The following is a 24,071-nucleotide window of genomic DNA, read 5'->3' as shown; positions in this document are numbered from 1 at the left end:
CTATGAAATTCAATTTTACCATATTTGCTAGATGGAGCCATTAATTTTACCAGCACCTAATCTCAGGGATAAAAGTTATATTAATAAGTTGGTTTTTCAGGGTGCCTAGGTGGCTCAGTCAGTTAAGTGTCTGCCTTTGGCTCAGGTCATGATCTCAGGGTCCTGGGATCAAGCCCTGCATCAGGCTCTGTGCTAAATGAGGAATCTGCTTCTCCCTCTCTCTCTGCTACTCCCCCTACTTGTGTTCTCTCTCTGTCTCAAATAAATAAATAAAATATTTTTAAAAAGAGGGTGGTCGGGATCCCTGGGTGGCGCAGCGGTTTGGCTCCTGCCTTTGGCCCAGGGCGCGATCCTGGAGACTCGGGATCGAATCCCACGTCGGGCTCCCGGTGCATGGAGCCTGCTTCTGCCTCTCTCTCTCTCTCTCTCTCTCTGTGTGTGATGACTATCACAAATAAATAAAATTATTAAAAAAAAAAGAGGGTGGTCTTTCAATCACATTTACAATAGCATCAAAAAAAAAAAAAAAAAAAAAAACCTCAGTAATAAATTTAACCAAGGAGGAGGAAGATCTTACACTGAAAATTAGAAGACACTGATGAAATAAACTGAAGCTGCAAATAAATGGAAAGATATTCCATGTTCATAGATCAGAAGAATTAACATTGTTTAAGTATCTATACTACCCAAAGCCATCGATAGATCCCTATCAAAATTCCAAAAGTATTTTTGACAGAAATAGAAAAAACAATTTTAAAATTTGTACAGAATCACAAAAGATCTCTAATAGCCAAAGCAATCTTAAAAACAAAAAAAAAAAGAACAAAGATGGAGGCATCATACTTTGAGATTTCAAACTTTTTACAAATCTATAGCATTCAAAGTAGCATGGCATAAAAATAGACACATAGACCAGTGGAACAGAACTGAAAGCCCAGAAATAAGTCCATGCATACAGAGTCAACTATTTGACAAGGGAGCCAAGAAGACACATGGGGAAAGGACAGTCTCTTCAATAAAGGGTGCTGGGAAAGCTCAACAACCATTTACAAAGAATAAATTGAACCCTTGTCTTACACCATTCACAAAAATTAACTCAAGGTGGATTAAAGACTTAAATTAAGACCAAAAATTGTAAAACTCCTAGAAGACGACAAAGGGTGAAAACTCTGCCATTGATTTTAGCAAAGATTTTATGGGTATGACACCCAAAACACAGGCAACAGAAGTAAAAATAAACAAGTGGGATGACAGCAAACTAAAAAGCTTCTGCACAGAAACAAAAACTCAACAAAATAAAAAGGCAACGTATGTAATGGGAGAAAATATTTATAAACCATTTATCTGATGGGGGTTAATATCCAAAATACATAAGGAACTCATACGACTCAAGAGCAAAACAAAACAAAAAACCCAAAAAAGTCCAATTAAAAATGGACTAGACATTTTTCCATAGGAAATGGCCAACAGATAATTGAAAAAAATGTTCAACATCACATCAGGGAAATGCAAATTAAAACCACAATGAGGGATGCCTGGGTGGCTCAGCGGTTGAGCGTCTGCCTTCAGCTCAGGGCATGATTCCAAGGTCTTGGGATCGAGTCCCATTTCTGGCTCCGTGGGGAGCCTGTTTCTCCCTCTGTCTATGTCTCTGCTTCTCTTTTTGTGTCTCTCGTGGATAAATAAATAAAATATTTTTTAAAAAATTCTAAAGCCACAGTGAGATAGCAACTCATACCTGCTATAATGGCTATTATCAAAAGACAAGTGTTGGCTAAGCTGTGGAGAAAAAAGGAACCCTGTGCACTGTTGGTGGGAATGTAAATTGGTGTAGTTACTGTAGAAAATAGTATGGAGGTTCCTAAAATATTTAAAAACAGAACTACCATATGATCCAGCCATCCCACATTTGAGTATATAGCCAAAAGAAATGAAATCATCATCTTGAGAGCTATCTGCAGCCCCATATTCACTGCAAGCATTATTTACAATAATCAAGACATGGAAACATCCTGAGTCCGCAATGGATGAATGGAAGAAGAAGATGTGTCTGTGTGTATATATACATGTATGTGTGATCCCAGAGCTCAGTATGGGGATACAAACAAAGTTGAAGTCATGGAGAAGACCATCTCTAACAGTACACACACACAGAGGGTAGGATACTACTCAACCATTAAAAAAAAAAAAAGGAAATTCTGCTATGTGCAACAACACGGATGGATTCGATTCTGGATCTCAGGATCACACCCTGAGCATGAAGGCAGATGCTCAACCACTGAGCCACCCAGGCGTCCGTTTAAGAGCTGTCATTGCCCAAATTATAATTTCATTTAGTTGAATGTTTTTGTCTTTTTCTTTGTGAAAGGAATCCAGTTCTCAACATATATAATAATTAGAATGAGAAGTTTGATATTAGCTATGGTCACTCCAATCTTTCAAAATCCTCACCTATGTATCTTTAGTAAACTAATTTTCTGTCTTCATAATGATTATTTTAAATTTATCAGCTGTTTTCTAAGTTCTGGCCAATTATTTCCTGAACTCGTAAGTAAAAATAGAAGTCCTTAGATGGATATCTTTCTTACTTATTGGGCTCCCTGCAAGAAGCCTGCTTCTATGTCTCTGCCTCTCTCTCTGTGTCTCTCATGAATAAATAAATAAATCTTAAAAAAAAAAAAAAGAAAACTCTTAATCTTGTGATTTCAACAAGTACCTTGAATCTGTTTTAACTTATGATTCTACATTTGAACATATTTAAATATCAACCAAATGGTTATTACTGATAAGCTTTTGAATTTCTGAATTTTACATGACTGCTTTGAATATGCCTTCACTTAAAAAAAAACATGGATGGAATTTGAGGGCAGTATGCTAAGCAAAATAAGTCTGATTATTTCCATATGTTCTTCACTTCTATGCAGAATCTAAAAAAGCCAAACTTATAGAAATAGAAAGTAGAATGGTAGTTTTCAGGGGCTGGGGCATGGGAAAAGGTAGGGTGGGCAAAAAGGAGACACGCTGGTCACATGATACAAACTCCCAGCTATAAGATAAATAAAATCTGGGGATCTAATGCATAGCATGGTAACTGTAATTAACATTAATGAATTACAACTTGAAACCTGTTGATAGTACATCTTGAATGTTTTTACCACACACACACACACACACACATACACACACACTCATAATTATGAGAGGGGATGATTATCCCAATAAGATTGAGGTAATCACGTCACAATACATATGTGTATCTAATCATCACACTGTACACCTTAAACCTATAGATGTTATATGTCAATGATATCTCAACAGTGGAGGGAGATGTTGATTTTTAACTTCTAAAAATCAATTTTTCCTGGTTAGAATAATTGCTTTATTCCCAGCTGAATCCAAGAATGCAGTATATCCATTTTAAAGCTTACTAATTAGACACAAAAACCTTAACTGAAATAAGCTTTCATTTATGGGATGACTTGATCCCAGAGCTCAGGATGGGGATGCAAACAAAGTTGAAATCATGGAGAAGACCATCTCTAACAATACCCACCAAGTCTCAGTGACAACTTGCAGATGCTATAAACATAAAATTAAGCAATAAAGACAGAAAAGCAGGTGACTGAGATACACACAATGGAAATATACATTCAATAAACACTTGTGGAAGTGAAAAATCTTTCTTTAGGAGCCCTTCACTATACCACTGTTAAAATAATGAACTTCAGTTTTACATCAATGGAGACATAACTCATTCTATATAGGACACATTTTTCTTTATTTCACAGATAAATAAGTGGTTAACTGTATGAACAATTTAAAAAACTTTTTAAATAATGCAAAGTACCCCATCAATGCATAGCACCAATAGCTACAAGTCCTTGTTTAGTCTTTGGGACCTGTATCCTTTTTGGTGCATGCTATTTTGTGTTCTCCCTTTTTATTTTTTTATTTTTAAAAAAATTTTTTTAGAACTATTTATTTATTATTTATGTATTTATTTATTTATTCATGAGAGAAACAGAGAGAGAGAGAGAGAGAGAGGCAGGCAGAGACACAGGCAGAAGGAGAAGCAGGCTCCATGGAGGAAGCCCAACGTGGGACTTGATCCCAGGTCTCCAGGATCATGCCCTGGGCTGAAGGCGGCGCTAATCTGCTGAGCCACCTGGGCTGCCCAATGTTCTCCCTTTTTAGTTTGGATATTATAGCTGACAGAATTTTCCATTTAGCATAATAACTCTGTATCTCCTAAGCCTACATATTGGTCACATTGGTGGTGATATAATACTCTACTGTAATGCTCTGTTAGAATTTACTTGCCTGTCATTCAGTTACTGATATTTGAGTTGTCCCTACACTGGCTGGGTTACTTGTTTGGGGCTATCATAAATAGAGAAGCTATACATGCCTCTTTAGAAACAGGAATTAATATATTCTCTCCTAATTTATTTTCTTATGATATATTTTCATAAATAAATAATGCCACATCCCTCTTCAGGAAAACTATTAATTTATGAGACCATTAGAGGTATGTTGGTATTGTAACAATTCTTCTTATTATGAATTTTTACCTAATTTTGATAGATTGCTAACTAAAACAATCTGTGAAATTGTTACAACTCTGTATTAGAAACTGATGAAAATTTCATTTTTATAATTAAAAATTACAAAATAATGCTTCATTACAATTCCACCTAAAACAAGGATAGTTTTTATAATGAGAATAATTACCCTGTAATTTGTCCATTCAATATGGACCATTTGTCCATTCAAATTCAGATTTGTAAAAGGAAGAAATACCCATTATCTTTATGTGTTTAGATGAAATAATTTGATCAATAAAAAAAAAAAATACAGGAAGTACTATTGTGTCCTCTGATTCTGTTTTTACACCCTGGAAAATAATATAACATTTAAGTGACAGACAGGAGAAAAACTAAATTCAAACTTACCTAAAGTAAAAATTGCTAGACAGGTCCACATTTTGAAATATTCGCAGATACCTAAAAAACAAAACAAAACAAAACAAAACAAAAAACACCAAAGCATATTACATTCACACAATACTATTATATTTTCATGGTTTAACATATACATTTATATTTGTAAATACTCTCATGAAAATTGAGGAATTCAGGGGGCTCCTGGCTGGCTTAGTTGGTAGAGCATGCAACTCATAATTTTGGGATTGAGTTTAAGCTCTATGTTGGGAATAAAGATTACTTAAAAATAAAATATTAAAAAAAAAAAAAGACAAACACCCACCATTTGCTTCGACATGGGTGGAACTGGAGGGTATCATGCTGAGTGAAGCAAGTCAATCGGAGAAGGACAAACATTATATGGTTTCACTTATATGGGGAATATAAAAAATAGTGAAAGGGATTAAAGGGGAAAGGAGAGAAAATGAGTGGGAAAAATTAGAGAGGGTGACAAAACATGAGAGACACCTAACTCTGGGAAATGAACAAGGGGTAGTGGAAGGGAAGGTGGGGGGGGTTTGGGGTGACTGGGTGATGGGCACTGAGGGGGGCACTTGACAGGATGAGCAATGAGTGTTATGCTCTATGTTGGCAAATCAAACTCCAATTAAAAAAAAAAAAAAAAACTCTGAGGAATTCAATCCAAAACTGCAGTGGGAATTTCATCTGAAGCATTTTCTAAGTCTGTTGATTGTCCCTTCAGAGACCCTTAACTTTACAGTCTGACCATTTCCTCATCCCTGATTATGCCGGAGCGGTAAAGTCATGCACTTACATGTGTGGAGCACTTAGACTTGGGGCAAGACAGAAGTAAACACTATCTTGTTTTTACAATTATATGTTCTGTAAATGCTTTGAGGTTAGAGGGAGGAGAGTAACAAAAACAAGCAAAAAAATGTTTGCAAAAACCGTAATTTTAAGTTGTGAAGTTTTGCAACTGAAAAGAAAGGGCAGAGTAAAACATCTGCATATCTACACCTCAGGATTAATAAATGTTAACATTTTTTTTTCATATTCTTTCAACTTTCTAAAGACTTTTGATCACAAATGGGTACTGAATTTGTCAAATATATTTTCTACAAACATTAAGATGATCACAATTTTTCCCAATAATAAATATTTTATTGTACTGAACTGCTCTAGCATAATTTTCTAGTGTTGATACAACCATGCATTGCAGGGATAACCTCTACTTGTCATTATGTATGAAATGTTTAGTAGTACTGTATTTTACTTCCTTATATTTTACCAAATCTTTTTTTAAGCTCATTTATTTTTTTTTTTAGTAATCTCCACACCCAACATGGGGCTCAAATTCATGACCCTGAGATCAAGAGTCACATGGTCCTCCAACTGAGCAAGCTAGGCACCCCAACCAAATCTTTTTACTAAAAGAAATTATTATATTCTATAGTTTCTTAAGTGACTTAAAAGTTTTACCTATTTAGTAATAGTACTTCAGTCTACTATAATAAGCTTTTAATACAATTATATCTTATTCTGAAAAATGTCCACTGCTACACAGTATTAATCCTAAAATAATTTCACTCTTCAAAGAAAGTCAAATCACTATACAGAACCACATAATTTATTTTACTATTCCTGGCTAAAGAATCATGAAGATGAGGTTTATAAATAATATAAACTTTTTCCCATCCCTTGGATTCATATGTGCTGGTCTGATTCACTTTTGTAAAAAAAACTTATTACGGTAGTTGACAAAAAATGTATTAGTTTCAGGTGTATAACATGGTGATTCGACAATTCTAAACATCACTCAATGTAATAATAATATTATTATTTATTAATTAGCAGGCCTATTATATAATTATAAAAGCGGGCCTATAATATTATTATTATTAATTATTATGTTTAATAATATATTATTAAGTAGCATAATATTATATAAATATATATTATCATATTATATTACAATCATCTGTTATAATACAACATTATCACAATATTATTGACTATATTTCCTATGTTGTGCTTTCCAGCATCATGACTTATTTATTTTATAACTGGAAGTTTGTACTTCTTAATCCCCTTCTCCTGTTTTGGTTATCCCCCAACTCCTCCCGCTATGGTAACTACTAGTTTGTTCTTTATATTCATGAGTCTGTTTCTGGTTTTTGGTTTGTTTGTTATTTGTGTTGTTTTTCAGATTCCACATATAAATGAAATCATATAGTATTTGTCTTTCTCTGCCTATTTCACTTAGCATAATACCTCCTAGGTCCATCCATGTCCTCATGAATTACAAGAGCTCTTTCTCTTTATGGCTAATATTCCACTGTGTGTGTGTGTGTACCACAGTTTCTTTATCCATTCATCTACTGATGGATCCTTGGGCTCTTTACACATCTTGGCTATTGTAGATAATGTGCAATAAACACAAGGGTGCATGTATCTTTTCAAACTAGTGTTTTTGTTTTCTTTGGGAAGTACCTAATTCACTTTTAGTCAATATACTATGCCTGTCTATAAGCTATGTAAGATATAATGGTTTTTCAGTTAGTGCAAGGCAAAGACCACTTTATCTGTTAAATTCTTCTTATTTTAATCTGAAACAGATTATTTTTTAGCAACCCAACTTCCAAACATCACTGGAGTCCAAAACCTACTAAGAGGGTCTTAAGCAAGAGAGCCACATCACCTTTAAATTTGTGTATCTAAAACAACACTATAAAAGTATAGAGTGTAGTTAAAATCTAAACTTAAAAACATTATAATAAGGCATGCCTGGGTGGCTCAGTCAGTTAAGCATCCATCTCCTGATTTCAGCTCAGGTTATAATCTCAGGGTCAGAGACTGAGCTCAACATTTGGCTCCACAGTGGGGGTTGAGCCTGCTTGAGATTTTCTCTCCTTTTCCCTTTCTCCTCCTCTACTCTCTCTTTCTAAAAAAAAAAAAAAAAAAAAAATTACTAAAAAAAGAGAAACAGTAATAAACTACCTAACTTTGTTCCATTTTAATCTTTATATATATGATAAACATATTTATATATTAAAATAAATCAATTCTACTCTTTTCTCTATCAACTTACTAACAGACATTTCCCACATTCCCAAGGCTCCAATAATTTTCCTCTGGAACTTTTTAAAGATTTCAAACCTACAGAAAAATTGGAAGGAACAACAGTACAATAAATACCATTATGTCCTTCATCTGAATTCACTGTTAAATCTCTCTCCTTAAACATACACATATACATTCTCTCTCTTTAACTGTGCATTTCCTTTTCCTAAACCTTTTCAGTAAGTAGCAGACATAATGCTTCAGTAAGAAGCAGACACTTCACTCCTAAAAATATATTCACACACACACATACATTATGAAAAAACATAATCTAAATAAGAATATCATTACACTTAAAATTTAATACTGATTCAATATCACCTGGTATATTATCCATATATAAAATGTTCCAGTAAAGTCCTTTATAGCTATGTATGTAAGTGTGCATACATTTTAATCTAGGATGCAACAGATATTCATGTGTTACATTTGATTGTTATGTCTGTTCTGTTTTTTTCTGTCTTTGATGACATTGAGATTTCTAAAGAGTCCAGGCCAGCTGTCTCAAGAATGTCCCACAAGATGGATTTGTCTGATTATTTCCTCATGCTTAGATTTAAGTTAAATGTTTTTACAAGGTATTGCCAGAGGGGAGGATGGGTGAAATGGATGAAAGGGATTAAGAGGTACAAACTCTCAGTTATAAAATAAGTCACAGGGATGAAAAGTACAGCACAGGGAATATAGTTAATATTATTATAATAACATCATATGGTGACAGATGGAAACTACACTCACTGTGGTAAGCACAGCATAATAAAACAAAAACATATATATTTTTAGCAAGAAAACTACATAGGTAATCTGTGTCCTTTCCACTGCCTCATATTGAGAGGCAAATAATGTTAGTTTTGTCTCATTATTGGTGATGTGAAGTTTGAATATTTGAGTATGTATGTTTGCCATTTTTTCTTTTGTAAATAAAGAGATTCATGGAGAATATGTTGAGACTGAGCAAATATTCTGTTCCTCAATGATAACATCTCACTTAATGGCTTTAGCAGCTTTTGTTGATTTTCAACTAAATCAACTGTTATAATAGAGGTTTATAATAGACCTTGAACAAAATTATAGAATTCTGAGCTAGTATTTTACATTTTTAACATAATATCTATAATCTTTTGAGTATATTTTGTTTTCTAATTGGTCTACCATATTAAAAACAAACAAGCAAACAGTAGTTACCACCACTACGTACCGAGCTTCATCAGGATGAGTAACTCGTACAGAATCATTAGGTATATAGATCATATTTGTATCTTCAATCTTATATATTGCATGACCTCCAATATCTGCCATCTTCCTCCTTTTAGTTATTAACACAATATAATAGCCTTCTAAAAACCTGACAAAACCTACAACAAAAAGAGACAAATATAATGTTTCCTATACTTAGTAATGCTTTTAGATACATATTTAGAAGGTAAAAGATTTTTTGACACATTTCCTATTTTATTTCTGATTTATAGCTACAAATTTTCAGTTTTATTATAATTAATCTCTAGAAATATCTATACTGACATTTATCTCACTTAAAAATATTATTCTAAACAATTTTATTTCATTCATTCTTTTATATTTAGTCTCATTCCAAACAGGACTGAGGGGCTTTAAGCAAAACAATACACTAAGATTAGGGGAGTTGTTATTTAATAGGTACAGAGAGTTTCATTTCCCAAGATGAAAAAGTCCTAGAGATCTGTTGTGCTAGGCACATATAGTTAACACTACTGTAGTGTATACTTAAAAATGGCTAAGATTGTTAATATATACTTAAAATGAATCAATATATATGTGAGCAACAAGTATATAAAAACAAACAGAAAACCAAATAAGTTCTCAGAAACTTACAAAACTATGCTAACATGCACTGTGAATCTCAGTGGGGGATAAGCATTAAGTATCTCCCTAGATTTGTCTGATGATAGAACTTCATCCTCTTTTTTAAAAAGAAAGTAACCATGAATAAATGTTTTGAGAACACACTTTGGAATATGCTGCTCAAAAGGAAAAACAAACTACATGAACCCTTGATTACTCATACCAAAACCCAACTTGAGTCAGCTTTTTAAAAAGGAAATTTATATTAAGGATACTGAGGTGATCCATGACACCAAAGGGCAACAATTTCACTGGACCTCAGAAAAACACCTAGTCAAGACGCATCTCTGAACATGTACTCCATTCTTGTCTCCCTCCATAGACTAGCCTCCTCCATAGACCAGCCTCCTCCACTTCTCCGGGTTATATAGTGGGAAACACAGCTGCTAATGGCTTTATATCCAAGAGCTTCACTGGAAAGAAACAACTTTTTTTATCAAGTTCAATTCCAGAATTCCTAGGGAAGGACCTGGATTGGCCCAACTTTGGGTTGGGTGCCTAGCCCTGTATGTATCAACAGTTGCTAAGGTATAGAATCACATTGCACTGGAAGCCATTTATACAATAACGAGGCAACTTAGATGGGGGCAAGGAGAGATGGTGCCAGATTCCAGAAAAGTGGAGGGTTTCAGCAAACAATATATCCAGTAAATTGCATATCCCTCATGCAATCTTCCACAAGCATCATTTGTGATAGTTAAGCTTTTTATTAATATTGGAGCATTAATAAGTTATATTTTATGTCAAATCATTGGAGTGAACATGCTGTATATTGATGGTTAAAGAGAGGCCAACTTAAAAGTACTAAGTTCTCACCAGCACGCTAACTACTCTATAATCTCGGTTAAAAACTGTTTGGTTCCCAGAACTTTTGCTTTGAGAGTGAAAACTAACTCCTTTTGGGGGGTAGGGGTCACTTCCAAAACGGTAACATGAGGAGCCCAGCAGAAACTCTCGCCAGTGAAACAGACTAACTGGTGAAATTGACCAAAAAAAAAAAAAGAAAGAAAGAAACTGAAAAATTCTGAGAATTGTCCTAATGGCAAATAGCAAATGGAGAAATATTTATTCAAGAAAAGCTACTAACCGTGGTCAGAACAGCAAGTGTGTGGTATCTGAATCATAATCCACTTCTCTCTCATACCCCTCTCTCAGTCCAGTGTAACAAAGTACCTACTCCTGGCAGGAGTAGCCAAGAAGACAGTGCTTTCCCTCTCTTCTCACTTCTCAGTCCAAGGCCACGGTTTCTGTTCAGAAGGTACAAGCATGACCAGAATGTCTTGTCCCCTCCAGCTCTGTGTTGCTGGAACTCTACTCCCAGGCAAGCCCCACTGAGATCAGGGTCTTCCTTCTTTCTTCTCGCAGCTCCTACTTGTAAAGTGGAGGCTCTACCCTAGCATAACTGGTCAAGAATACTGGGTCCCCACTGCCCTCACCCTAGCTCCCTCCTAGGATGAGTCAGATATAGTCATATAGCTGACTTCTTAACAGAAACAGTGGAGGCCACAAAGCTGTGGGATAACATGTTCAAAGCACTGAGAGGAAAAAAAAAAAGATGTCAGCCAAGAGTCTTATCTCTAGCATAACTATCTTTCAAAACTAACTTTCTCATGTGCATGTGTTCGTGCATACTTGCACTCTCTCTCTCTCTCAGAGTGTTATATTCTATAAAGTCTGAGCCAGTATCTTGATACTATGAATTTTTGCTCTGGAACTGACAAATACACACTGTCTGTCTTGTTATTCTCAGATGACAAAAAAAGGAAACTGGTAATTGACTATATTAACATAAATGAACTAAAATATATAAGAGAAAGATGCCTCAAGGATTTTATGAGCCAGGCTACTGAAGAAAATATGCCATTAAAATAGTGAAAAATACTTGTATTTTAGAGATCCACAAAGCACAAAATGCTTTCTAAAAAAAAAAAAAATGTTCATTTACTTCTTTCTTTGCCTTAGAAACTAGCAAAAATTCCCCCCATTAAAGATAAAGGACATAGGGATCCCTGGGTGGTGCAGCAGTTTGGCGCCTGCCTTTGGCCCAGGGCGTGATCCTGGAGACCCGGGATCGAATCCCACGTCGGGCTTCCGGTGCATGGAGCCTGCTTCTCCCTCTGCCTGTGTCTCTGCCTCTCTCTCTCTCTCTCACTGTGTGCCTATCATAAATTAAAAAAAAAAATAAAAAAAAAATAATAAAAATAAAGGACATAGGAATAGGGAGGAAAGGCTGATGACAGTCACATTAAAAGGAAGTTAGAAAGAAGTTATCTTTTTGGAAAGATAAAAGTAAAGCCCTCAGAAGCAGCATAAAAACACTCAAGGGCTTAAATAATAAATATTTCCAAAATGAATGAGTTTTCCTTTTATTCTTGTTATACTTACTTTTTATACAAAAAAATCTCTGCAATACTTTCTCAACCTACATTCCAACTGAATTTTAATCTTCTGTTTTTAGCTCAAGACTACTTATACCTTCTACCTTTCTCTTCATAATTTGAATAAAGGGAAGTAAATATATTGCACAAAAGAGACTCTTCTACTAGCATAAACGCCTTCAGCTTATTATATTTTTTTCTTCAGCTTATTATAAATGAAATTATTTTCTTCTTCCTTTTTACTACCAACAGGAATTGTCACTCTCTTTTTTAAAAGGTTCCAATCAAAGATAGCCAACAATTAAAAGACTCCAGGAAGGCAAAGACATCTGCCAGGAGTTAGCCTGTTCATCTCTTGAACACACTAAAATGAGAACAAGTTTTTTCATCTTCACTGCGTACTTCTGACCCCACACCAATTTTACTGAGTACTTCCAAGAAGCTAAGATGACAGTCATCAAGCAAAAGTGATTTCTCCCTCTTCAAGCACAGAAGGCTGTTTCCTTTGAAATGGACACCAAGCAAAGTATATAAAAAAGGACAATGTAAGAGGATGTAGTGGGAGTTCTGGTGGCTGGAAAGGACCCCACTAGCCCACCAACAGGGAAGAATGCAATATCCTTGCTTCAGGGGTCACTATGCCAGCTAGTCATTATCTTAAAAGCCTTCAGGGAGAATAGCACTCTGGCAGAGAAACATGAAAAACCTCTACAAGGTACCTTTGCACAACAGAGCCCTCGAGAACCAAAGTGACTCTCCAACACCAAATCTGAGGCTCACACTTTGTTGTTGTTGTCTTCCTTACTACCTTGGACCTGCAATCCATTTCTAAGGGTGTTGCTTTAAACAACAACTGAGTCCCTCACTTAGTTGGCTACAATGATATTTATTCTACATATGATATTTATTCCCCCTCAACATACTAGCAGCTTAAAAAAGTACCCTCCGACAGGTGACATAGGCAGAAAAAGGCCATAAACCAAAGCTATGTACCAAAAGGGGCTGGGATGGTCACAGAGCTAAGCCTAATAAAGACTACAGGTAACCAGGGCCACTTGGGTGGCTCAGTTGGTTGAGCATTCAACTTTGGATTTCAGCTCAGGTCATGTTCCTAGGGTTGTAAGATTGAGCCCTGCATTGGACTCTGCACTGGATGTGGAGCCTGCTTAAGATTCTCTCTCTTCCTCTCCCTCTGCCCCACCCTGCTTCTCCCCATCTCTAAAAACAAAACAAAAACTACAGGTGACCAGCCATCAACTCCACCCATGTGCCCCAAGACCAGATAAAACAACTTTGGGAGGGATGCTCATGATCCCATCCAGTGATTTCCTAAACCTCCTGCTGGCCATCAAATAACAATGGAGCAGGTTAGAAATGTACAAGGTAGACAAATGTCCCATGTCTAGGGACCGGCAATGATCCATGAGCTTTTCATGGGTACCAAGCCCATGAAAAGAAGAGTAAATAAATTGAAAATAAGGGTTTAGAAACTTGAGAGCAATTTGAGATTGCTACAATCCAAGTGCCCGACCAATGAACTTGCCCTGAATAGGGTATAAGCTAGTTCAGGTATTACTAAGCTTGTAATTATAACATGCGATGTGTCACATGTGGTCCAGGCTGCAGACTAGTTATGTACAGTAGGAGCATGTGTTGGTCTATGACATATTGGTGGAAAAAATCTGGTCCATTACTACAGATAACTTAGACTCATTGCTCTTGATTCTTACAGATGATGAACTAAATTAACCATGATAACAGTCTAAAAACAATCCAGCAAAATACCATTCATAAATTAAGCATGCTGAAAAGTGAACCGAGAAAACATTTTGGCCACAGAATAGAGGACAACCATTCTAGTTATTTCCCATATGTACTATTCTGACAATCAGACAACATTTTTCAAAGACAGGCATTTTGTGTTTTGCTAGTAGGTATCCCTCATTGTTTCTAAGACAGTACTTAATAGACAATCACAGACTTTCATTTAACTCCCTATTTATTCTTCACTGATTCGAAACTTTATTTACATGGTTGGATGAGAAAACATAAAATACATTTCCATAAAAATAATAAATCCTCACTTAGTACATTATTGTGTCACTTTACTGGTAGGTCAGTCTTTCAGTGGACTTCATTATCCAAGGATAGTCTCAATCTTCAGAGGCCTCTCACCATAAGAGAAATAGCTACCACAACACTTAAGAATGTCCTCCAGAAGAAACAAGATACCTTCAGCTCTCACCAAGGTTTATTAGTACTTGTGTATAGAATAAATACCTGGTTATAAACCTGCTTATCAATTGACAAAAATCAAACTTCTGGTTTTAGAAGTTTAGTTATCAATAGATTTAAAATGAGGCAAAGAATACTGTTAAAAGCAACTATGCCAAGAACAATGAAGGATGACTAAAGAACCATAAAAACAAAACAGTACAGCAGTCTAGAGGCCATTTAATGTAAAGGCAAACTGCCCAATACAACTCCAGAATACCCAAGGGCAGCTATTTTTAAACAGCTCAATAACTGATCTTCACTTCGTTACTCTTAATCATCAAGGAAGGTTCAATTTTGGATAATAAACCCTGGCTAATGAGGCATTCAATATAATATAACGTATACCTTAGGAAATTTCTACTTTAAAAGTTATAATAAAGTATCAGCATTTAAAGAAAAAAGTTTAACTTAATAACGTAATAATACTGAAATTAAAACTTGCTAAATTTAAGAGACATTGCATTTCCAGGTTTTTTTTCTTTAATTTAAAATATATGAAATATATGAAACACTTAAGGTAGAACTTAATGCTTACAGAATTTATGGAATTTAAACACATGAATTCGCTTGACATACATCCACACTTATCTATAAATATATCTATATATATTTATAACCTCTATTGAGTTAACCTCTATTGAGGTTATAAATATATAAGCTCAATATACTTGTCAAGACTGAGCAGAAAATGTAGTAAAGAGGCCATTCCTAAGAAGAGCCTAAACACATCTACAACTCTTGACCTTCCCTGATGAACACCTAGACATAAAATGGACCTAAAGGGATTATACTGGAGAGTTATGAGAGCACATTGAGAAAAACTTCAAATACTGCAGAATATGAATATAACCAAAGTTTCAACAAATATGGAGTCATAGAATAGAAAGTGCTGATTAGAAAAATGTAAGAATTTGAAACTAAGCCCATATTAATTTTGTTAACATCTATAGATACCAATCACTTGGTTGACATTGCACACAGTCTGGCAGGTTTAAAATGTACAAAGATAAAATTGTTAAATCTCTTTAAAAAATTTCAGGCTCAAAAATAAGCTTCTGCCAACAGAGAAGCAGAGATACAATTGCCCTCTGCTTGAATGCCAAGGCCCCATGTGATCTGGCCCCACTCAACTACATGCCAACATTCCAGGAACCATGGACGTCTTCATGCCTGTGCCTCTGCTGTCATCCCTTCTGGGGTTCTCTCACCCCTTCCTCACATCCATCCAAATCTTATTCTATTCTACCTCTTATACAATCTCCACCCCACTTAACTTACCACTGCACACCTTGGCTCTTAACCGCAATCACGGAGTTATCTCGTGTGTATTTGTGTCTGTCCCTTATCCTAGTGTAGTCAGCCTAAGACTCTCAGGGACAGATCCATAGTACAGCAAGGACAGGTTGATTAACTCACTGCAAAGAGAGATGGTTTACACACCAGAACTGTAGGGCATCTCAGTACTGTCCCAAAGGTGGACAGCAGAATCCTTAAAAGACAAAACCAGGTCTGTATTTGTTTGTGAATAAACAAAGTAAAAGAGTCATTATTAGATTGAGGGAAGGATGGAATTTAAGTAAAATTTAAGTAGAGAGGTTCAAACCAAAGCAGAACTGTATATAAAGTGATCAACATCAAATCTGGACTCTGAAGCTGACTCAGGGTCCCATTTACTTTGAAAACAATAAAGTTAGCATAGCTAGAAACCCATTATCTGAAGCCCTCCATGTGAGTCGTAAGTCTAGATTGCTTCTCTGTGTGAAAGTTATTTTAGTCATCCAGGTAAGAGGGGGATATTTTCTCTCACTGATATAATTTTAAACAGCAAAGTTTCTAATAGTCTATAATTCTGGAGAATGAAGTTTTTCAGTGGGTAAGAAAGCAGTAGCCAAAGAAGAGGATTATGATACTTTATGCTGTTAGCATTTCCTTGGAAGAAATCCCTGTTCACTGTTAAATCAGTTATACCAGTATCTGTTTTCCAGTTGATGAATGGCAGGGCAGATGTTTATAGTCCAAGCTAATTTTTTACTGTTTATTCTTCAACAAGCTATACAACAGACTTCTTAGAGGCCAAAAACTACCTTTATATTTATTCATAGCCTCTATGAAACTGAGCGGCACATACCAGATGCTATATAAAGACGACCTGATATCTGACTGATGGATAATGAAATTTTAAACAATCAAAACCACAGATAATGGGTTATAATTATAAAACCACATAAAACAATTTTTTAGTAGTCTATATAGGAAAAAAAAAGAGATAGTAAGAAGGAGGTACATTTCTTACCTACAACACCAAAAGCTGAAACAGCTCGAAATAACCCAGCAGATCCTTTCTGTCCCATCTTTGTTCTATTTCCTAGATCCAAGCGGCCAAGAAGTTCTCTCACTTCTTGTTGAGTATATACATGCTAAAAATAAGCAAATTTAATCTGTGAGGTTGTGCCTATTCTTAGGTTATTTATTGCCTGTAAGAATCACTAGTTATTTCGTAGAAAAGTACATAATAGTGCATAACTAAGCTATAATTTTAAAAAGCCAAAAAATTCTTTAACATTAGCAATTATGGGTAGTTATTTGATCACATATTGCTATAACAAAAAATTGTACCAAAACCTTATCTTCTGGGGCACCTGGGTGGCACAGTCAGTTAAGCATCCAATTCTTGGTTTTGGCTCAGGTCATGATCTCACAGGGGTTGTGGGGTAGAGCCCTGTGTCGGGCTCTGCACTCACTGTAGAGTCTGCTTCTGATTCTTTTTCCTTCCCCACTCACTCGCGCTCTAACAAATAAATAAACTCTTAAAAAAAAAAAAAAGAACTTATCTTCAAACCATACATTTAAAGGGTCATAGGAAAATTTCAAGAAATCTATGAACTCCTTAAAACCAGGTGCAAAGTTTTGATTGTACATACCAATGTGTATTTTTATGAGGCCCACAGCTTTTCTTAGCTTCTCAAAGAAATCCCTAATCAACTGCTCCCATCCCCAAAGAGAACCAAGAATCAATACATTATATTAATAAAAACTCCCAGAAAGGGGGGAGAATGAAGACCAACATTACTCATGAGTGCTGGAAATCACAATATATAATTTATCCAAAATTATTATAACATAGAAAATAGTTTGGTGAAGAACCTAGTGAAAATGGGTTGCAAGCTGTAGCCACCAACATATTTGAGAAACCAGCTATTGAGATGGATTCAAAATATTCACAGACGGAACTTCAATACAAAGGATAAGTTAAGTTCTCTCATTTGAAAAATTAAAATTAACTATTCAATACCACCATGCCATATTTCACTTCTAACTAACAGTCTCATGTTTTTGTGCTACCTGAATGAAGTGTATATTCCTGCTCTGGATAATATAACATATAGATAAGAATAGCTTAACATTTTTCTCATGCATATAGCAAGTCACCAGAAAATCACCTAGAGGTGATTTTTAGCAGCCTAATAAAAAGTCTGCAGCACAGATCCTCCCTGACTTCGTGTAGCTTCATATTAAAGCACAGTAATAAATAACCTCTTCAGTGTATGCAATATTAAAAATTAGATTAAATCCTTAAAATACCACTTCTTTAAGAAAATACACTCATTATCTTATCCAAAGAGTGTGCTTTGTAAAACAAATCAAAATGAAGGACAACATGTAGTTGCAGCATTCTTTGTAACATCTGTAATTCCTAGAAACCAGATTAGAGATTTAAATTCCAGCCAACCATGAAAAATAATTGTGATTGTTGGATGCCTAATTAAAAGAGAAAAAAAATATACCAATAAAAGCTGTGAGGATATTTCATATCCTTTAAACAACAGGTACAAAAGTCACAGTTTGTATTCAGGTTTCCAGGATACTTACCCTATCATCAATTATGACCAAATCTTTTGGTTCTGTTCTATCAATCTTTAAAACACGATATTTTGTTTCTGCATGATTGCTCCCAACTAGAAAGTATCTCTATAAATGAAAAGAAAAGTCATTAGTTTTTTTAAGACATTTTTCCTTATACACATTTTATAACCACTTTGGTTTCTGAAATTAAATACTGTAATAAGGTCAGGTTACATTCGAAAAGAAATATTTCTGTCAAATGTAACTGGCAGATTAAAGAAAGGCTGATTCTAAAAGGTCAATTTTAAAATTGAAATATTCTTAGTGATGTCATGATAAACATCGGTCTGGAATCTGAAATGTACCCAGTAACCCAGGTAAGATTAATTTAATTATACTATATAGAGATTAACCTAATTCCAAACTAGAGACTAAGGTTTAAATTTTGCCAGGAAGAAGCAACTCTAGTAAGAATCAGAAAGCTCAACATATAATCAGGAATGCTTGGACAATTATAGCAATGAAAATACTGAAATTTTATCAAATAAATCTTTATAAATTTTCTGTAAAACATTGAAAATGACTTTTATATAGCAATAAAAACCCCAAAGTCCTATAAAAAGATTTAAATGAGTGTTAGTTTCCCAAATGGCTTTTTATAGATAAGCTACAGGAAATAATTAATATTCTTTCTTTCCTGAATACTCCCGTGGTGCATTATACCTGACCGCATTAGTCTTCTTAAACACTAAGAATAAAATTAATAATTAAAATATTTTTTAAAATCATAAATTTAAAGAAAGTGTTTTTAAGAAAACTCAAACAAGGTGGGTAATTTTTAAGAAAATAAGTAAAACCCAATAGGAAAAATACAAAAAGATATTTTGCTCTAAAATGTCCTTGAAAGTGGCACACTTTTTTTGACATAGTAAAAATTGAGAAAACATTGCTATACTCAACTGGCATCTTACCATCTTATGGGTCAGATAACATTCTGATACACAAAACAATTTAATAACAAGTAAGATCCTCTAGATTAATGGCCAAACAGAAATATACAGACCATGGGAATTCAGAGCAGGAAAGGTTAATGTGTGGTACTACAGGTACATAAAATGTCAGAGGAATCAGGACTTGAATTGAGCTTTAAAGGATGGGTAAGGGCAGCCCAGGTGGCTCAGCGGTTTATTGCTGCCTTCAGCCCAGGGTGTGATCCTGGGGACCGGGGATCGAGTCCCATGTCGGGCTCCCTGCATAGAGCCTGCTTCTCCCTCTGCCTGTGTCTCTGCCTCTCTCTCTGTGTGTCTCTCATGAATAAATAAATAAAATCTTTAAAAAAAAATAAAGGATGGGTTAGATTTTTAAAAGTAGGATTTTAGTGTCTATCAGAATATGAGCTTGGTTACATTGTTGTAACTTGGTTTTATTGATGTAACACTAGATCTGCAGAAATAGGTGGAGTTTTTGTTATTAAGTATACATCCATTTACAAAAGTCTGATCTAGACTTCCAGGCTATACAGAACAAAACTCTACTTTAAAAGATGATTGGTTCTGGGGGCATATGCCCCAGTCCCTGCACCACCCTGCTAATGCCTGGACAGGGAGAAGGGGAGAGGGGTGGTGTCTGTAATTACTAAACATGAATTCAATTAAAAGATGACTGATTACCCCAATCTTAAGAGGAAAGCTAGCCAAACAAATGGAACCCCTTATCTCCTAGGAGGGTTAAGGTCTAAATGACACTGCCAGTTATAATGAGGTAGAACTAGAGCAATGTTAATAAAAATTAGTAAACTAACTGGAAACACCCAGTGATGAGGACTTGATGCACTGGTGGAGCAGTCAGAAGGGTAAGGACAATGAGAAGGAGATCAAAGATTCTCAGCCTGGCCTCAGCTAATCCCTGTCCCTGAGACCCTGCCCCTCACTGAATGAAAGGGGGTGGTAATCAATTTAATAAAATTAACTTTTTTAGGGTGGTGTGTAAACTATACATGTTTGTTAGCAGAGAAGGGAGTCACCTTTTTGAGGACTTGAGGAAAACAGTCCCCACCAGAGGAAAGAGCAAGTGCAAAGACCTGAAAGGGAAGCAGTTTGGTGAGTTTTTTAGAGAAATGAGGTTGAGCGAGAAAATGCTCACAGAAAACCTAACACAATGAATGGTGTTCAACACAAAGAAGGCACTCAATGACTGTTAGTTCCTTTTCTCCCCTTTACTTTTTGAGATATTAGTGAATCTATGCCATTGCATTTAGAGATAGAAAAACAGAGGGGGGGAAAAGAGTCCTCTGGAGAAAGAAAAACAGATATTGGACCAGAATGGAGCCAGAATGGGAGAATGCACAAATCTATTAGTCATCAGTCTTTGTCCTCAGGAGAGAAGAGCATGCAAATTAACAACCATGAATAGTGTGCTGTAACAGACAGATGAACCGGATGATGACAACACAGGAAGGGCAGGTCATTGTGGGGAGGGTGAGAGCAAGTGATCCAGAGGATGGTGTCCTGACGCTGAGTTTGGCCTTGAAGGACCTCTCAAAAGAACTCCATGTACAGAGCCAAGATAAGATGATTGATACCCACCATGTCCACCTGCAACAATCCTCTCTCATCACCTGCTCCTTCCCAAAGCACGTATATCTATAGCACTTACTTCTGAAGGCCTTATCTAAATTTATTTAGGACATGTTTGCCCCCTTCACTTAATTATAAGCCCTGGGGAGACTAGGGCTGACTCCCTATCCTCTGTGGTTGCTACCTCTGTTCTGGTAGCACAGTCGGGTTCCACAGGCATTGGGTAAAGTATTAGGTAAAAGAACACTACCTACTGGGGATCCCTGGGTGGCTCAGCGGTTTAGCACCTGCCTTCAGCCCAGGGCGCGATCCTATGGTCCTGGCATTGAGTCCCACATCGGGCTCCCAGCATGGAGCCTGCTTCTCCCTCTGCCTATGTCTCTGTGTCTCTCATGAATAAATAAATAAAATCTTTTTTTAAAAAAGAACACTACCTACCACAAACGAATCATTTAATTTTCCAGGTAACTTTCTACAAGGTTTACACAAACCCATCCTCTTTGGGTAAGTCAATCTCTCAGTAAGGAAGCACATCATAGTTTTAAGGGAGGTAAAATTCCAGAATGAAATTCCTAAAATTTTAATAGATCCTAGAAAATGTAAAGAGTAATTGCAATAGGACTGTGAATTGGCAGTTTGTCATTAAGACGGATGTAACTCCTAAGTGCTAGTGGGCAAATGCCTTAATGGCCCTTAGAACACCCACATGGGAGGGCAGATCTACATCTCCCATATCCAGACTCTTCCGAAGACTCTTGAAGCAGAGGAACCAACAGCCAAAATTCGCAGAATTTACAAACAGATCTGAGTGGGGAAAAAGAAACAGGGAGCAGTATATCTTTCCACATTCTCTCTTCTAAAGTGGTCCAAGAATCCTAAAAATGTTTTGTGCAGAGAAAAGCGACCTCATGTGGAGCCTGTTAATGTGAGAAAGAAAACCACTGCTCTCTCATTTGCCTTGCTGTGGATAGAATCACTTGCCTGCACTGCCCTCTTGTGGGCAGTTAAGCCATCAACTTTTACACCAATTTTTTTTTTTTTTTTTTTTTTTTTTAAAGAACATAATCCAATTACTTTTGTTTGAGCCTGGGTGGTATGGACTGCAGGGAATCAGGTTTGAGGGGAAAGACTTCTGGTTACACCATTCCCAAAGAGATCAAGTGAGAACTTCTGAGACCAGAGCTCAGAGGAGAGATCTTAAGAGTGTGTCAGCAGCACATACATGGCCTTTAAAGTCATAGGACTGGATTAAACCTAGTATGGTTTAATCTCCTAGGTTTACTCTCCTAGTATGGAGAGTGAAAATAGAGATGGAGCCCCAAAGAAAACTAGCCTGAAGCACTCTATATAAAATTATTCAGAGGCTGGATACAGAGAAATAACTAGCTTAGAAGACTGAGAAAAAAGGCCAGTGTTTTCGGGGGAAAAACAAACAAACCAGGACAGCATGATTCATCAAAGCAAAGGGAGGGGATCATTTGGAAAAGGAGGGAGCAGTCACACCATTATCAAATGCTGCTGAGATTGGCACAGCCGCTCTGGAAAACAGTATAGAGGTTCCTCAAAAAGTTAAAAATAGAGCTACCCCATGACCCAGCAATTGCACTACTAGGCATTTATCCAAAGGATACAAACATAGTGATTTGAAGGGATATGTGCACCCCAATGTTTATAGCAGCGATGTCCACAATAGCCAAGATATGGAAAGGGCCTCGATGTCCATTGACAGATGAATGGATAAAGATATGGTATGTATTATATATATATGTATATATAATACATATATATATACAATGGAATATGACTCAGGCATCAAAAATGAAATCTTGTCAGTTGCAATGACCTGGGTGGAACTAGAGGGTATGATGCTAAGCAAATAAGCCAGTTAGAGAAAGACAAATATGGTTTCATTCACATGTGGAATTTAAAAAACAAAAGAGATGAACATAGGGGAAGGGAAGGAAAAATAAAATAAGATAAAAACGGAGGCAAACCAGAAGAGACTCTTCACTCCAGGAAACAAACTGAGGGTTGCTGGAGGGGAGGTGGAGGGGGGAAAGGGTAACTGGGTGATGGGCATTAAGGAGGGCATGTGATGTAATGAGCACTGGCTATTATATGCAACCGACAAGTCACTAAATTCTACCCCTGAAACAAATAATACACTATATGTTAACTAAATTGAATTTAAATTAAAATTTTTAAAATATTTTACTTATTTGACACAGAGAGAAAGAGAGATAACAAGCAGGGGGCGGGCAGGCAGAGGGAGAGGGAGAAGCTGGCTCTCCACCACAGTGTGGGGCTGGAGCCCAACACGGGGCTCAATCCCAGGGTCCTGGGATCATGACCTGAGCTGAAGGCAGACGCTTAATTGACTGAGCCACCCAGGCGCCCCTAAATACATGTTTTAAAAAAAGGAAATGAAAGAGAGAAAAACAAAAACAAAAAACTGCTGCTGAGAGGTCAAGGAAGACAAGGACACAGAAGTGCCCAGGGAGTCCGATAATAGGATCTTGTGAGTGGCCATTCTGTGCACAATCTCGGTGATGTGGTGGGGGCAAAATCCACAACACAGCTGTTTGAAGAGCAAATGAATAGTCTTCTGTTAAAGATGAAAAAGTCAATACCTCTGTTTCTCCCAAACACCTTACTAAAATTACAGTAAAGGTTTTTATGTTCTTTTTTTTTTTTTTTTTGTAGACATAAGCCCTAAGGGCAAAGAGAAGAGTGGAGATAGCAACAAAAATCATTTGAAACTGAAAAGCGTCCCCAAGAAAGCTGAATTCTAAGCTGGCAGTGGGGAAGTCAAGAAACAATCCAATTTATACCAGAGAACCTCCAAAAGCTGTGGAAATTTGTGGCGTCTATTATCTCTGGAGAGAGGAGTGTAACATTTCAGGAAATTGAAGATAAAAAGAAGATAGCTCAAGCTTCTAAATAGGAAAAAAAAAAGAACAGGCTTCAAACCAAAGATCAAGAAGGGAGTAATATTAGAAATCCTCAACAGCAACACCAGAAGACGGGTTGCTTTCCCATCAAAATCCTAAGGG

The 24,071-nt window shown here is 36.2% G+C and overlaps 1 protein-coding gene across 1 annotated transcript in view; it reads right to left on the bottom strand.

Moving 5' to 3' along the window:
- FIG4 (FIG4 phosphoinositide 5-phosphatase) overlaps positions 1-24,071 on the bottom strand; it is a 123,403-nt gene that overhangs the window by 88,782 nt on the left and 10,550 nt on the right. Inside the window, exons 2-5 of the mRNA NM_001114625.1 lie at positions 18,470-18,568; positions 16,893-17,016; positions 9,262-9,418; positions 4,953-5,003 (exon numbers count right to left, since the gene is read on the bottom strand). Of these exons, the coding sequence (NP_001108097.1) occupies positions 4,953-5,003; positions 9,262-9,418; positions 16,893-17,016; positions 18,470-18,568 (431 nt within the window). The remainder of the gene's footprint in view (positions 1-4,952; positions 5,004-9,261; positions 9,419-16,892; positions 17,017-18,469; positions 18,569-24,071) is intronic.

Source organism: Canis lupus, chromosome 12 (genome assembly GCF_011100685.1).
Source record: "Canis lupus familiaris isolate Mischka breed German Shepherd chromosome 12, alternate assembly UU_Cfam_GSD_1.0, whole genome shotgun sequence".
Lineage (NCBI taxonomy): Eukaryota > Metazoa > Chordata > Mammalia > Carnivora > Canidae > Canis > Canis lupus.
The sequence above is the reverse complement of the archived record's forward strand: the minus strand, read 5'-3'. Positions and strand labels throughout refer to the sequence as shown.